General features: G+C 30.8%; 1 protein-coding gene across 9 annotated transcripts in view; it reads left to right on the forward strand.

The window, feature by feature from the left end:
* The window catches only part of LOC114341504 (GRAM domain-containing protein 2A), a 390019-nt gene that overhangs the window by 203090 nt on the left and 168915 nt on the right, over positions 1–18014 (forward strand). The window contains exon 1 of one of the 9 annotated variants that reach the window (XM_050657724.1): positions 1562–1714. The exons of 7 other annotated variants lie outside the window; for them this stretch is intronic. In XM_050657724.1, the coding sequence (XP_050513681.1) occupies positions 1563–1714 (152 nt within the window). In that variant the 5' untranslated portion in view covers position 1562. Of the gene's footprint in view, positions 1–1561; positions 1715–11554; positions 11773–18014 lie in introns of those variants that run through there. One more of the 9 variants, XM_050657725.1, reaches the window with a different exon arrangement.

Consider the following 18014-nt stretch of genomic DNA (forward strand, 5'->3'; position numbering starts at 1 on the left):
TTTTTTTAATTATTTTACTGTTTTTTTAATATATATTTTAATTTGTGCGAAACACTTTTTTTACTTCTTTTTTTTATTCTTTTTTTATTTGTGTTTCTATTTTTTTTTTCTTTTTTTTATTTATTATTTTTTTGTTATTATTATCCACCGAGTTAAAATACCGAAAAACCAATTTCAAACGAATATAATTTTCTGTATCTCCGGATCAACTTAATGGATTTTGATCTTTCTTTTTTTAATTTGTATATAATTTCTACGTACATTAGAAATATGCAATTTGTTTATAAATTTATTAATTAATAAACAGTCTAATTTGTTTAAACAATTCTTGAAAATATATTTTTTTTACAAAAATCTATTTTTTAACTATAGTATCATTAATGATCATAGAAAAAGTTAAAGTACACTTTAATAAATAAATGATTTTTATTAGATAATTATTTACTGAAGATAATTTATAAGTGTACCTTAACTTTTTCTATGAATAATAACGATAGTACGATTAAAATCATGGATTTTTGGGAAAAAATTATTTTTTCAAAAATTGTTTAAACAAATTAAACTGTTTATTAATTAATACATGTCTAGACAAATTAAAAAAAGAACGATCAAAATATATTCAGTAGATCCCGAGATATAGAAAATGATAGTAGTTTTAAGTTGCCTTTTTTAGTTTTTGAACTCGTGCATTTGTCGGCTCCCAGCTCCCCCTTCCTTTACCACGACTAGTCACCAATTGAACTACATTTTTAAAAAATTCGTGTAAAATACCAGCTTTTATAATATGTAAAATGATTTTTTCTACGGACAATATTTTTAAAGTTATTCTAAATGTTTATAAACTACAAAATTTCACAAATTTGGCATTGGGCTTTTTGACTATATTAGATAATTTTTTTATCTTTTTTAGTACATTCTGATAGCATCAGTCTTCTACTTTCATTTGGCATACGCAGAATGCTATATCTTCATTATTTTCTGTCTTATGTTATTGCAAAATAAGGGTCTCTGGGATAAACAATTAGATTAAAAGAATTAATGGATCGATCTCAAATTTTGAGGGTTTGTTAAGTACCCCAGTACCCAACTTTTTAACTTTAAAAAATCGTCATTTTGAAGGTTTTTTAATGTTCTAAAAAATTAAATTTTGTAGTTTTGTGTCAACTATTTAGCTTTTGAATGGGGTGCAATAAATAGAAAAAATCGCGATTTTTACACTAAATTGTTAATAATTAAAAAAAGGATGCGCACTCTAGGCAGGAAACAGGTAGGTTTTCTTCCTATAGGTTTACAATAACTAAAAAAGTAGTCAGCTACCTGGATCTTTGAGTGTGCCGAACATGGTCTCTTTCTAGCTTATTACCCTGGAATACTACTTATTCTCAAATTTTAAAGCCAAACGATCCATTCTGTAAAAATTGCGAGGTGAAAACCTTCGGTTCCTGGACTAAAAATTATTAATCTTGCAAGCTTCCCGTCTTAGTAAAGGATAGTTCATTTTATTTTTGGATCTTTATCTGCGATAAGTAGTTCCGTTTTAGGATTTTTGTTTTATTGTGTCGATGGAGACCGCAAATGTAACACGGTACCAGTTTGTGAGCTTTCGCGGGACGATGGTGAAGTTTAAGCAGAAGCTGAAGCGAAAATATTCGATAAACAGTGTGAATAGTTGTTACGAGATAGAAACTGCGTCAGTTGAAAGCAGTGGATCGGAGTAAGTCGGGCTTGATACAAGTTATGTATATTGCAGCAGCAAATCGAGGGCTGAGAACTAGTGAGAACAATAAGGTTCCTAGCGCCATTTCATAAATTTTTCAGGAGACAAATGTCTAATTTTAAACTATCATAACTTCGTTATTTGAAGGACTGTAAATCTTAAAATTATTATTTATTACAATGTGGTAAATTGTGATAACGCCTCACGTTAGATAATGTCATAAGTAAGATTCTAATGGGCAGTTTTGTAACATATTTACTGACGTCTGCAGTGTACTTGGAACCTTATGGAATTATAAGATAAACATTTGACAAAGATTTTTAAATTTTCCAAAAATTGTTAGCGCCATTGGTGAAATTAAGGTATAAATTTCAAAATAAAATGAATATATATTTTTAAATAGAAAATCATAACACAAAACATCTTTTTCCCAAATTTAGCTTAAACAACAGAACTTAAAATGAAAATAAAAAAAACTTCTACATTATTTAAAAACCTAATTAAATTTATCTTTTTTTATATTTGGAAATTAATGCCCTCATATATTCCTAATCCTGGTTTGGCATCCACTTATAGACAAATTCAATTTGTTGATTTTTTTTTTCAGTAACTGTTTTCTTTTTCATTTTGTCGGTTGGAGCTATGATAACTTTATCCAAATTACTTTCAACTGGTAATATTTTGCTGCGTTTAGCTGTTTTGATATTAATATTAACAGAAACAAATGGACTTTGTAATTTTTTTTTGTATTGTTTGTGAAAGACAAGTTACACTTTCCTACTACTCTTTAAATATTTTTTTATAAGCGATGAGGGGGAAACCCCCAGGGTACGCCACTGAAAGTATATTTGTTTCCTTGAAATCATATAATAGAAGTGTAACTTCTTACAAGGGTACAAAGTACACACACTCTTAATTTTTCTAAAGTACTTGTCGCTTGGAACCTTATTGCCCGAACCTGAAGGTATTTCACATACTTGAAACCTTATTTCATCATTGATTACACTGCCATCTAGAAACAATTCAACGTTTTTCAACTATCATTCGATGCAGAATTCTTTATTAAATAGAATTCTGTAAAAAAAACGATTTTGTACATAATGTCGCTTGGAACCCTATTGTTCTCAACCCTCGAATTGATTTTAACTAAATACTCCAGGGAAATAATAAAAAAGAATGTGTGTGTATTTTGTACGCACGTAAGAAGATATTATTGTATTGTATAGGTAATTTCAACGAAGTAAATATACTTAACAGGTTATTTGTATTTTATTTAAAAATTAAACTAACTTTCTTATCTACCACTTTCAAAAAAAATTTATTAAAACAACCAAAAATAAAAAAAAAATATGAATCGCCCAGGATTTGAACCCGCGTCATTCCAATCACGGAGCTAACGCCCTACCAACTACACCAGCGAGGTCCTTCTAATTGACATGTAAGTTTCGGATATAATTACACAACACGGCGACAAGTAGTGTAAAAATGTTATGTAGGGTAAAATAATTATTTTACTACAGAGAAACACAAATCCAAAAACACAAGAATTATAATAAATAATGCATTTACTAAAAACACTAATATATTCTTTTAATGACTTATTTGCACGGTTATAGATACATACATACCTATCTTGAAAGATTAGCAATGAACTGCATGCTGTGTCTGTGTGCGTAGGCACGGATTTATGTACAATTTTACCCTCAATCGAATCGCCGCTATAAAGAATATCTTCAAAAAATAGGCCCTTTTCGGGAATAGTCCATGTATGTAGTTTTTAGTTGTAATTGAAAAACTTACTTATTTACTTGCCTTACACCACTATGTGGTAAAAAGGTTTTTTGAAAATATATATATGTACTTAATTACTTAAGCCGTCCTCTTGTACCTTACGGTGTCGAGGTAAGTGGAGAAATCAGACGTCTTCATGCCTTTCGGTCAGTAGCTAGTCTTTCTGCTTCTCTCCACCCAATATTTCTTTTTACGCAAGCCTTTCCAATATTTGCGTTCCACGTTCTTGCTGGCCGGCTTCTTCGTCGTTTGTTGTCAGATACCGCTACCCATACCCTCTTTACAGTTCTACCTTCACTCATTCTCGCCATATGTCCGAACCACGATAACTGTTTCGTTTCAAGTCTGTCTAAAGTCCTTCCAACACCGCACCTTTCACGTATGTCTTCATTTCTTATACGAGCACGTCTGGTCACCCCGGATACCGCACGTAAATATCGCATTTCGCATGCTTTAATTTTACTACGGATGTTGTCGTTCACTGTCCACGTTTCACTACCGTAGAGTAGCACCGGCTCGTATACAGTTTGAAATACTTTAATTTTTGTTTTCAGGCTAACTTTCTTCCTAATATATTTAGAGCGTAGTATAATGTTGTTGCGCTTATTACCCTGCTGTTTAATTCTGGTTCTATATTTTATTGCCCATTCATTTTTGATCCTAGATACTTGAAGTCCTCTACTTGGGTAATGGTCTCATTATTCTGCTTTACTGTTATATTTTCTTGAGTTCTCGATGTTACTAAAGCTTCTGTTGTTTCAATATTTATTTTCGTCCCAAATGTCTTAAAGGCTTCATTCCAAACATTCACATTCACTTGCAAGTATTTTTCTGATTTTGCCACAATTACCAGGTCATCGGCATATATCAACTCTGACACGTAAACTTGTTGAAGTTTATATATCCCAACCCTAGTTCTTTTTACCTTACCTCTGCATTCTTTTGCAATTTCGTCCATTAGAGTGATGAATAACAAAGGACTTAGAACACCGCCTTGTCTTACACCTGTCCTTGTGTAGAATTCTAGAGATGAGCGATTGTTCGTTCTTACATTATTACGTCAGTATGTCCCTGTAAGTTGTATCCATATGGAAAACTTTTTTATTATTAGTTTTACGAAAAAAAGTTATTCTTCATAAAAAGCTCTGCATGGTCTAAAACCTAAGATTCAACCATCAGATATCAAATTTTATGAATATTATACGAGGTATGTCAAAAAGTTTGAATTTCACTCAAGAGTAAAGTAGCTTTATTTTTCACAATATTGAAAATTGCTATAATGAAAAGTTGTTTGGAAATAAAAACTATATTTTAATATGTAATTACATTTTTCTAATTGAAGAAAAATTTTTTTGAAAAATTATGGACAACTCAGTTATGTCAAGTCTGATATGTAACTCTTTTATTATGAATTTTACTAAAAAAAGTGATTCTTAATAAAAAGTTCTGCATGGTTTAAAATCCAAAATACAACCATCTTATGTCAAATTTTATCCATTTTATACGAGGTATGTCAAAAATATGAATTTCGCCCAAGAGTAAAATACCTTTATTTTTGACAATATCGAAAATTGTTAAAATGAAAAGTTATTTAGAATTAAAAACTATGTTTCAGTATATAATTACATCCTTCTAATTGAATTATTCTGAATTATAAAGGTACTTTACTTTTGATCTAAATTTATTTTTTTGCCATACCTCGTATAAAATTGATAACATTTGATATAAGATGGTTGCATTTTAGGTTTTAGACCACGCAGAACTTTTTATTAAGAATCACTTTTTTTCGTAAATTTAATAATAAAAGAGTTATCAGAACTGATAATAACGTTAGTTATCTATAATTTTTCAAAAAAAAAATTTTCAATTAGAACTATGTAATTGCATATTAGAATATGGTTTTTAATTCCAAACAACTTTTTATAATAGCAATTTTCAATATTGTGAAAAATAAAGCTACTTTACTCTTGAGTGAAATTTAAACTTTTTGACATACATCGTATAATATTCATAAAATTTGATATCTGTTGGTTGAAACTTAGGTTTTGGACCATGCAGAGCTTTTTATGAAGAATAACTTTTTTCGTAAAACTAATAATAAAAAAGTTTTCCATATGGATACAACAGGGACATACTGTATATACTCTTTATTGCTTGGATTAACTTCGTTTCACATTTCTACGGTGTAATATTTCCCAGATCTTGTTAAGTGGCGCGCGGTCAAATGCTTTTTCCAAATGGTTTGGCCATCCCGAAAACGTTTTATAACTTTACAAGCGATTAGGATGAGCGAACTGCGAACTGTTTCTTAAAAATTATACAGAGAGAGTCTGTATAGTCTGTAAAGTGGAATAAATTCAATATCTCAAATACTAATTGTTTTTTTGGAAAATGCTCAGACCCGTCGATTAGTATTTCAAATTGGCCTTTTTGACATTCAATAATAATGTATACAGGGTGTCCCAATTTAGAGACATGACGTCATCGTCGATTTTCTTAAATGGCAACACTGTCATTTTGATAGCTAATTTGATAGGGTTTGTAAAGTTATACATAACTGCAAAATATCAAATTTTTATTCTCTACCATTTACAAGATAATAGAAAATAACAAAGTTATATCTGTAATTTGGAATATATTCAATAATTAAAATACTAACTGTTTTTTTGAAAAATGCTCAGACCCGTCGATTAGTATATCAAATTGTCCTTTTTGACATATAATAATAATGTATACAGGGTGTCTCAATTTAGAGATATGACGTCATCGTTGATTTTCTTAAATGGCAACACTGTCATTTTGATAGCTATTTTGATAGGGTGTGTAAAGTTATACACAACTGCAAAATTTCAAATTTGTATTCTCTACCATTTAGATGATAATAAAAAATAACAAAGTTATGAAAAAGAAGTAATCACAAAAAGAGTTAATTATTTCAATAAATTAAGCAAAAACTCATAATGTTGCCCTCAATTATTGTCAAATTGTCAATGGGCAACGTTATGAGCATTTGCTTAATTGAAATAAATAAATTCAATTATTATTTGATTACTTCTTGTTCTTCATAACTTTGTTATTTTTTATTATCTTGTAAATGGTAGGGAATAAAATTTTGAAATTTTTCAGATGTGTATAACTTTACACACGCTATCAAAATAGCTATCAAAATGATAGTGTTGCCATTTAAGAAAATCAACGATGACGTCATATCTCTAAATTGGGACACCCTGTATACATTTTTATTGAATGTCAAAAAGGACAATTTGAAATACTAATCGACGGGTCTGAGCATTTTCCAAAAAAACAATTAGTATTTGAGATATTGAATTTATTCCACTTTACAGACTCTCTCTGTATAACAGGCAACTGGGTGGCAATATGTATAGTTTGTAGACAAAGGAAATTATTTTACGACTGAATTTGTCGGTAAACGATTGAATTGGTACACATAACAACTCAATAAAACATTTATTGCCTATCTGACAAACCCAAATGATATAAATAAAACAGCACTACAGGCCTTCGAAGCCCTTGGCGAGAAACCATAGTACAAGACATAATTTAAATTATTAGGAAATTCGAAATTGTAGGTAAAAATTTATTCGTTGACCTGAAAAATATTCTAATAAGCGGTATTGCTTTATTAATGCGTATTCCAATAAACGGATAAATTTATTAAGGGGTAAATGGAAAAGTTTCGGGACCTCGAATTTATATTCCATAAACCGGGATATTCCTTTAATCGGTACTCTAATAAGCGAGTTCGACTGTATAACCAAACTTTTTTTACTTTTTCTTAGTCTTTTACTTAGTCAACATTTTAACTTTTGTCTTCACTAATACGGTTATACTTATTTTAAGTAACAATGATGATGCTCTTTTTAGAGAGCGAAAACGTTCTGTTGTGATATTTGTGGCCCTTTTAAGAGGATCGGTACGTATTTTCGGCTGCAATGCTATTCAAATGGGGATTCATTTTTTTCGAATCCTGAGAAAACTAATAAGTATTTTTCAAAAATTTAAACGCAGAATGAAAGATTACGTTATTAGCGAGGGCCGAAAGTCCCTGAGAACTTCTATAATGTTTATTTTAATAAGTTACAGGGGTGAAAAACTAAGAGGAAATGTAGTGTGATTTTTAATTTCAAATATCTCATTCGAAAGAAACTTCTTATATATTCTAAGGGACTTTCGGCCCTCGATAATAATTTAGTCTTTCATTTTGTGTTTAAATTTTTTTAAAATATTTATTAGTTTTTTCAGGATTCGAAAAAAATGGACACCATGTCCGTGGAAATCGAACATTCGCTATCTTTGTCATACACCGCACTCATTTGAATATAATGTTATGACAAGACTCAAGACAGTGACAAGTAGAGATGTGTCCGACCCGCTATTTTGATATAGCAGTTCATTCTGCTACTGCTTTTTAACGCTTTTACGATGATAATAAAATCAATCAAAGAGTTGTTTATTAAATAGTATTAATAGTGTATTTGAAAAATAATAATTGATTTAAGGCGTACAATTAATAAACATAGTTATTATACAGGGTGTCCCGAAAAGATTGGTCATAAATTATACCACAGATTCTAGTGTTAAAAATAGGTTGATTGAACCTCATTTACCTATATACAATAGTGCACACACAAAAAGTTACAACCCTTTGAAGTTACAAAATGAAAATCGATTTTTTTTCATATATCGAAAACTCTTAGAGATTTTTTATTGAAAATAGACATGTATCATTCTTATGGCAGGAACATCTTAAAACAAAATTATAGTGAAGTTTGTCTACCCCATAAAAATTTTATGGGGGTTTTGTTCCCTTAAACCCCATAAACTTTTGTGTACGTTCTAATTAATTCATTATTGTGATACCATTAGTTAAACACAACGTTTTTAAAACTTTTTTACCTCTTAGTACTTTTTCGATAAGCCAGTGTTTATCGAGATATTTTGAATATTTATCAATTCCACCACATATTTGTATATGGTTAAGTACGATTATAGAGACCTGTTAATAATCTGAAAATTTATTTATAATTTACATTTTTAGGTATATTTTGAAAAAGAAGCCACATCTCGATAAAAGGTGACTTGTCAAAAAAAAACTAAGAGACAAAAAAGTTTTAAAAATATTATGTTAAACTAATGGTACCACAATAATAGTTTAATTGGAACGTACACAGATATTTGGGGGGTTTAAAGGAACAAAACCCCCATAAAATTTTTATGTAAATATATTAAAAAAGAAGCCGCATCTCGATAAAAACTGGTTTATCGAAAAAATACTAAGAGGTAGAAAAGTTTTAAAAACGTTGTGTTTAACGAATGGTACCACAATACTGAATTAATTAGAACGTACACAGAAGTTTGGGGGGTTTAAGGGAACAAAACCCCCATAAAATTTTTATAGGGTAGACAAACTTCACTATAATTTTGTTTTAAGATGTTCCTGCAATAAGAATGATACATGTCCATTTTCAATAAAAAATCTCTAATAGTTTTCGATATATTAAAAAAAATCGATTTTCATTTTGTAACTTCAAAAGGCTCTAACTTTTTTTATGAGCACATTTGTACTAAGGTAAGTTAGGTTCAATCGAACTCTTTTTGACCCCAGAATATGTGGTATAATTTATGACCAATCTTTTCGGGACACCCTGTATAACAAAGTTATTTATTGTTTCAAATAAGAGTATTATTTTATAAGAGTTTGTTCCGATAACCGTAAATAGGTACGAGTTTAGCTATAAAGTAAAGTGCCCATGGTGTCATAAAATGTAGTAAATGCTAATGCTTCAAGTACGTACTACATTTTTGAAGATTTCACCACACTTAAAAAGCATTTGCTTTTCTCCGTAGTATTTGCTACTATTTACCAGCCTACATAGAATAATGTACTACGCTTTTGAAGTGTGTGCTTGTTTAGTAGTATTTTGCTTCAGTTTAAGTGAAGTTGGTGGGTGGACGTCTTCGGCGTAGGTATTGTTTTGTTACAATATGACAGCATTTATGAATGTGTGTCATAGAAAAATTTACAAACTAAGAAGAAGATTCTTAATTTTTGGGTCATTCTTTTATCAAATAGAATTTAATAATTGTGAAGAAGATTAACAAATAACAATTGTTTATTTTTATCCTCGCGTAACTCTTTCGTCGCTTCGGATCTGAGTCACTCATTTTTACTCATGTACAATTCTAATAATTTGGTACGTAAAAATGTGAATTCACAAATCACAAGCACATGGAAAACTAATTCCATCACGATTGGTGTAATGCAGACACGGCTGGCGCTACGCTTTTTAGTAGATACTTCTGGTCAGTAATAGGTACTTCTGTTGTGTAGTAAGTTCTTCTCAACAAACGCACCTACTTTTATGTAAAAGAAAATGCTACAAAGTAGTGACTATATTTGCTGAAGCAATAGCATCTACTACGTTTTATGCATTCCGCCCATTTTCTTGAGTGAATTATTAAATGTTGGCTTCCTATTTTAATAAAAATGATTTTAAGATTTTATAATTAAAGGCTTCGCTTTATACGGAGAGTTTTAACGCTTTTTTTTCTCGAAGAAAAATAATAAAATGATATTTTCAGCTCCTTTTCTTAAGTGACTTCTCTATTGAGGTTGGCGGTCAATATGGCAAATTTCTCTCTATTCTGGGCTTGATGAATTAAGTCATTTCCTGTTGTGTGGGTCCAATCTCTGATGTTTCGGAGCCAAGATTTTTTCTTTCTTCTTTAACCCCTTTTACCTTCGATCTTGCCATTTAATATTACCTGGAGCTGCTCAAATTCCCTATGGCGCATTATGTGTCCTACATATGACGTCTATCTAATTTTGATAGTATTGACCAGATGAGGACGTGTGTTTATTATTTTCAGTAATTTTTCATTCGTTTTTCTGCTGGCCCAGCTTATTCTTAACATTCGGCGGTTCATCCACATTTCGAATAAATTCAATTTGTTAACGTCATACTGTTTTAATGTTCAGGTCTCGCAACCATATAGTAATAGAGGCCACACATTCACACATAACACTTTAGTGTTCTCAATCTTATTGTGACTGATAGCTTGGGGTTACAGAGCATTTTACGCATGTTCATGAAACCAGACCTTGCTATTTCAAGGCGTCTTATGATTTCTTTTCAGCGGTCTAGTTGAGTATTTAGCTCTCTGCCCAGATATATGAAGCTTTGGGAACTCTGAATAATGACTTTAGCAGCCTGTGACTTTCTTCTGATAATATGTTCATCCATATCTTAAGTTGGTCTTCTGTTTCCGCTAATAAACTTTTTTTCTTTTTCGACTATTTGTATAGTATATAAATAATGGTAACCACTGAATATTAGTGAAAAAATAATCCTATCATTTATACAAGTAAAGGTTATCCAAGAACATTCAAAAACTGAACGAAACCGAAATAGCCATCTCTACCTTTCTAATGACAATGTCACTGTCAACCTAATGTTTACATCTGCAGTTTCCATACCAGTGAGAAATTTACTACACGTAATTTGCCGTGTAAAGACAGAAAAAGTAGGGATAGCCGTAAAATATTTGTGAATTATGTACCCATAGCCTTAAGGGTTTTTTTTTAAATAAATATACCTTTTACTAAGAAACATTTTTCATTAAATTTACTTGTAATTAATGGTATACAACCAGCAACAGAAAATTCTTCCATGTGGATTTTTCAAGATAGCCGATTGAAATTATACCTTTGCAATACCAAAATACAGTGACCATATCTTTTTTGACCCATTGAGCGACTCTTGGTTGCTTCAGAGCACTTTTGCCGGCTCCAGTCCACTGCACACATCCGTCTCCATTTTCTTCTTCTTATTGTTTTATAGTTTTTGGCAATGAAGGCAAAATGAAGAATAAAATTTTTTGGCAAATGAAGAATAAATTTCAAGAAACATCTACAAAAACAACAGGTGATCGATTATGAATTGAACCTTGATTTTAATATTAATTTATTAGAATAAATTGACAAAGATAAGATAAATCGAGACATTGTATTACTTCATTCGCGTAGGTTATTACGAATCGGAAGTGTCAAAACCTTAATCGTTGTAAAAGTTTGATTTATTGTTAACAGTTTGTGATTCTCTTAAGATGGATACACTTAATTTTGCAAACCATGCTACGTTTCTTTTTCGTAAATATGTGCGAAGAAAGTCAAAGAGGAAAAGCGAGAGCAGCATTGGTAGTTATGAAATAGACAATATTTCTATTTTTAGTTCGGAATCAGAGTGAGTAGTTTTTTACAGTGAGATAATTTTTACCAAATTTAATTACTAAATACAGTAAATATAGTATTGTTAGTTAGGAATACTCATCATAAGCCCATTTACTTTAAAAATCCTATTACCGGTCTCTTTTTCTTTACGTTTATATTCATTCTTTGATATCCACTTCACAAAATTATATAGAATGAAAGGCACTTATAATAAAATCATTTCTGTCCTTGTTTTAAAAAATCATAAAACACGCTAAGACCCGTCGATTTTTATATACAGTGCGGATGTTTGAGTTAGAATACATTAATTTTGTCGAGAATGGGAGACTCTGGAGATAAATCCCGAAACAGGTCGATTTTTATTTTTAAATTTAATTTTTTGACATATATATCATACTAGTGACGTCATCCATCTGGGCGTGATGACGTAATCAATGATTTTTTAAATGAAAATAGTTACCGTGTGATAGCTCATTCGAAAGGTTATTCAATTCTCGATTCACTAATATAAACATTAACATAACTATTTATGCAGGGTGCCAAAAAAAATTTTTTGAATTAAATTAATTCAGACAAAAAGAAGAATGTATGTAATTTATTTAATGCAAAATACATTTTATTGCTCTCAGAACACAGAAAAAAATGTTAATTTCAAAAATAAACATTGCTTTTCGCTTAAATTAAATGTTCAACTGCTAAGAAGCAAGTGGGTGGCAGCTTTAATTTTGAATTTAAGCGAAAAACAATATTTATTTATCAAATAAACATTTTTTCCTGTTTTCGGACAACAGTAAAATGTATTTCTAATTAAATACATTATATACATTCTTCCTTTTGTCTCAATTAATTTAATAAAAAAAATTTTTTGGGCACCCTGTATAAATAATTAGGTTAATGTTTATATTAGTTAATAGAGCACTGAATAATCTTTCGAATGAGCTATCACATGAGCCCCATTCTCATTTAAAAAAATCATCGATTACGTCATAACGCCCAGACGGATGACGTCACTAGTATGATATATATGCCAAAAAATTATAATTTAAAAATAAAAATGAATTTATTCCAAGTCACGCAAGCCAGGCATAGTCCATAAGCTTTATTTTTAATTGAAACACCCTATTGTATATTGTTATATTTTTAAAAGCTGCCCAACAACCTAATTTCAGCGAACTATATCATGTATAGTGTATTATGAATAATACAGGATGAAAGTTTGAAATTATAATGTATGGAAACCACATGGAATAAAATTGTTTGTATCCTTATTTTAGAAAATTATAAAAAACGCTAGGACATGGCAACTTTTAGATTCAAATTTGCACCAACATGTGTACAAGACATAAATTTAAATATAAAGGGTGATGCACGCAAGTCTAGCGTAGTCCATGATCTTTAATTTGAATGAAACACCCTGTATATTTTTATGCTTTTAGATGCTGCTAAACAACCTCACCTTAAAAAAGTATGCATATATAATATTATGTAGGGTCTACTATGAATAATACAAGGTGAAATTTTAAAATTATGTATAATTTTCGTCGAGCTTCCAGGATAGGGAAGTTTTTAATTAAGTAAAAAGTAAGAAGACCACTTGAGGCACATATTAAGAGGAGAACGATACACTTTTCAGAAACTGATACTCGAAGGAAAGGTAGCGGGTAAGAGTGGTCTGAGACGTAAAAAGATGTCATGGCTGCGTAATATTCGCCAATAGGCAAGAATCCACAACTATGAAATACTTCGCAATGCTGCTAAAAACATAATTATTTAATCCTGACTATCTAATATCTCATCTGACAAGACAATGTACGGTGGAAGCCTACGCAGAAATGCACGGCACCTTAAGAAGAATTTAGTTCATTTATTTATCTAATCTTGGTCATATTTATGGATTGAGTTCCGTTTATCACTGATCCAAGTAACAATAATTATAAATTAAGACATCTACATCATGGGATAAAATATGTAGGGAGTGATTTCAGAAAAATTATGTAGCGACAGTATGTTGGACGTTAAATATATTATTGTTAGAAATACTGGAAAAACACATGACCAATATTGATTCTTAAAAAAATGACTTATTTAATTGAGTTTGTTCCTGTTAAAATATGGTGTGAACGTATCTGTGAACACTCTAGACTCTAGGTTTGTAAACATTGATAAGAGTAGACAATATGCCAATACCAGATTGTAATCAACTCAAAGTACCTATATAAATACTCATATGTATAAGACTTGTTCTGGAAATATTTACTATACCATGTTTTTAAACTAGGAGTAAACTCAAAAGACAGATTCATACCTAATAATGTCACTAGAAAAATCACCAAATTCATCTTCTTTTTTGGTTGATCATGTCGGCATGTCGGCCTTCGACGGTAATCCATAAATATTATATTATATTAATTATTAATACGTCGCTAAAAAGTTGTAAAACCAACTGTTTTTTTATATTAGATATATGCAGATTAAAAATTTAAAAATTAAAGGAATAACTCAGAAAACACAAAAAATCACTGATATAACTTAATTACAGGGTTGGCAGGTTTAAACCGACATGCTTAAAACCCTGGTTTAAACCAAGGTTTAAACCAACTGGTTTTTTTCTTTAAAAAAACCAGTTGGTTTAAATCTGGTTTTTTATTTTTATTTTTTTTTCTGAGCCTCCAAACTGGTGTTTTTACTTGAAGTTTTTACTACAGCTGCCGCAAATGAAGAAAATTAAGATAAATAATTTCTATTTTTTTACTTTCGAACTTAGTTATTTTGAATATTATAACGTTTGATGATGTTTTTTTGTTATATTAATTTTTTCTGTGTGTAAATAAAAGTAAAAGTTGTCTTATTCATTTTTTCATTGTTTATTAGTTTTTATTAAATAATTTATTCATTTTTAAAGTTTTTAGACTTATAATACTTTGTATCAAAAAAACCTGGTTTAAACCAAAAAACCTGGTTTTTTTGGTTTTTTCGAAAAAACCCTGGTTTTTGCCAATCCTGCTTAATTAACTACTTACTTTGCCTCGAGTCTGCGAAGAGTAAATAGGCTCTTTGTCAAGCATTATCAATTCGTACTGTAGTCAGTTAAATAAAGTGATAAAACTGTTATCTACAATTTTTGTCATTCCACTGAAGTGAACGAGATTTATTCTCATCAGTCCAAGAGCTGTGAGACATTTTTGAGTAGGTATTTTAGGCAAGCTGAAAATTTTTCAGGTGACTCTTCCATAATAGCCTAATACAAAAATGCCGGTCTGGCTGGAGGGTAGCGGTTATTTTCCCCAAAAATCCCCCCCAAAGTTAAAAAAAGGGTAAAAATTGTTATTACAAAAAATATCATTGACGTGACTTTAAAGTAAATTTAAATATTCAAATATTAAGAAAATAAACAAGCCAGGCGATTTGAGGGAGATTTTAGCTCTGCAAGATACTTGCATGGGCGTCCCAGGATTATTTTCAGGGGATGCATATTAACTTCAGAAGATTTTATCTGAATCTGTACATACTATTAACAAGTATAAAATATACAACTATACATGCATAGCTATGTATATTCCTTCTGGACAGGGAGGTACAATTGTTATTTTGACAGGGTATTTTTTAATATTAAAAATAAATATTCTAAAAAAGGCAGCTTTTTGGTGAAATTTTCCAACTGCCATGTGATCAAACAAATTACGGGTTCATATAAATGAAAAGCGCTATAGGTAAGCAGCAGTGTGAGAAAGAGCGTATACCGATAGCTGTTTGCGTCCTCTGTTCTAGCGAAGTGAGTCCGTTCGCTCGAGAAAAATCACGTGACCTGGTGATACCCATGTTGTTGTGCCTCGAAACGTTAGAGTAATTGTTATATATTATAGTTTTTTAAGTAACTTTTCCTTAATTAAAGGAAAATAATACGTACTATACAATAGATTTTGCAAATATGATAGGAAATGACAAATTTATTATTATAAATATATAGGTAGAAAATTATAAAACTATAAACTAAATAAATTCTGTGTCCGAATCTTGTACTTCTTCTTCAAACTCCTCATCTGAGCTTAAATATTCATTCTTTTCTTCTTCGTCAGACTCCCCTCGAGACTCAGATTCTTCTTCTACATGAACTGTAGATAGTTGTAATATGCATTTAGAATTTATTAAAAATTAATTACTGATTAATTAATTGATTTGCTACGTATTCTCTGTCATTTTGTACGGAGTCGAAGCCTGCACAACCACGGGCGCATCTGAAGAAAGACTTGCCATTGTTGAGATGTGGTGTTATCGAATAATGTAAAAAAATAATGTACACAACACGTAACAAACGCGGAAACATTAAGAAAGATGAAAATTAGACAAGAAATACTCAACACTATGAAGGAAAAAAATGAGCTACTTTGGTCATATACTAAGAAATAAAAAACCTGATGTGATTGGTTATATAAGGAAAAGTATTAAGTATTGGTTTTAAAAGAAAGAATACGTAGCAACTCAATTAATTAATCACTAATAATCTTTTAATTAACTCTAAATACATATTATAACTATTTACAGATTAGGTAGAAGACGAATCTGAGTCTTGAGGGGAGTCTAACAAAGAAAAAGAGAATGAATATTTAAGCTCAGATGAGGAGTTTGAAGAAGAAGTACAAGACACAGAATTAATTTAGTCTATAGTTTAATACTTTTCTACCTATATATTTATAATAATACATTTGTTTTTTTTTCTATCATATTTGCAAAATCTATAGTGATGAGCGCGCTAATAACCGGCAAAACAGCTCAAAAGGTTGAAAACATAATACATCTCGAAACAAAAAGAGATGAAACTCTTTTTGTTTCGCAATGTGTTATGTTTTCAACCTTTTGAGCTATTTTGCCGGTTATTAGCTTGCTCATCACTGTATTGTATAGTACGTATTATTTTCCTTTAATTAAGAAAAAGTTACAACAACATGGTTATCGCTAGGTCACGTGATTTTTCTCGAGCGAACGGACTCGCTCAGTTAGAACAGAGGACGCAAACAGCTATCGGTATACGCTCTTTCTCACACTGGTGCTTACCTATAGCGCTTTTCATTTATATGCACCCGTAATTTGTTTGATCACATGGCAGTTGGAAAATTTCACCAAAAAAAACCTGTCTTTTTTAGAATATTTATTTTTAATATTAAAAAATACCCTGTCAAAATAACAATTGCACCTCCCTGCCCGGAAGGAGTGTACATAGCTATGCATGTATAGTTGTATATTTTATACTCGTTAATAGTATGTACAGATTCAGATGAAATCTTGTGAAGTTCAGATGCATCCCCTGAAAATAATCCTGGGACGCCCATGCAAGTATCTTGCAGAGTTAAAATCGCCCTCAAATCGCCTGGTCTGTTTATTTTCTTTATATTTGAATATTTAAATTTACTTTAAAGTCACGTCAATGGTATTTTTTGTAATATCAATTTTTGCCCTTTTTTTAACTTTGGGGGGATTTTTGGGGAAAATAACCGCTACCCTCCAGCCAGACCGGCATTTTTGTATTAGGCTATCATAGAAAAGTCACCTGAAAAATTTTCAGGTTGCCTAAAATACCTACTCAAAAATGTCTCACAGCTCTTATACGGTTGCTTAATTAACCTATGAATTTTAAAAGTCAATAGTGTCAAAATTTCGTCATTTAGTGGAGTAAACTTGCCTGCGGTTAGACCAATTACAAACAAGCATTACGGCACGGTAAATTTGAATTACTCCTCCTAGTTTAAAAACAAGGTATAGGTAGTAGTTGATGCGTTTTCACGACAACGATTACAAAATTATGTGCCATAAATATTATTAATAATAGCCCCTTAATTTGTAGGCCCTATGCCTACAAGGCCTGTGTAGGCATAGTAGTCTGTTAAATAAATATTATTAATTTTCTAACAGCTTATGAAAACTTACATTTTTCTTTACAGAAAGATTTGTATAAAACTTTATATACCTTTAAAATGCCATCGAAATATGCCGGCCGTATCTCCACGGCTAACATACTGGCTTTCTAAGCCAGAGCACACGAGTTCCATTCCCGGCGCAATAAACAACGACATTTTCATTTCTACAAATGATATGAACCGCCACCGTGATTCGGAGGGCACGTAAAGCCGTTGGTCTCCATGAGGAGTGTACATCAAAACTATACCTGGAAGAATGTTAAAGATGCAATTGGTGCTGGAACAATCCGAAAGGACCTCCCCGGTTAAAAAAGCCGTACGATATTATTATACTATCAAAATG

This window comes from Diabrotica virgifera, chromosome 8, assembly GCF_917563875.1.
Source record: "Diabrotica virgifera virgifera chromosome 8, PGI_DIABVI_V3a".
Lineage (NCBI taxonomy): Eukaryota > Metazoa > Arthropoda > Insecta > Coleoptera > Chrysomelidae > Diabrotica > Diabrotica virgifera.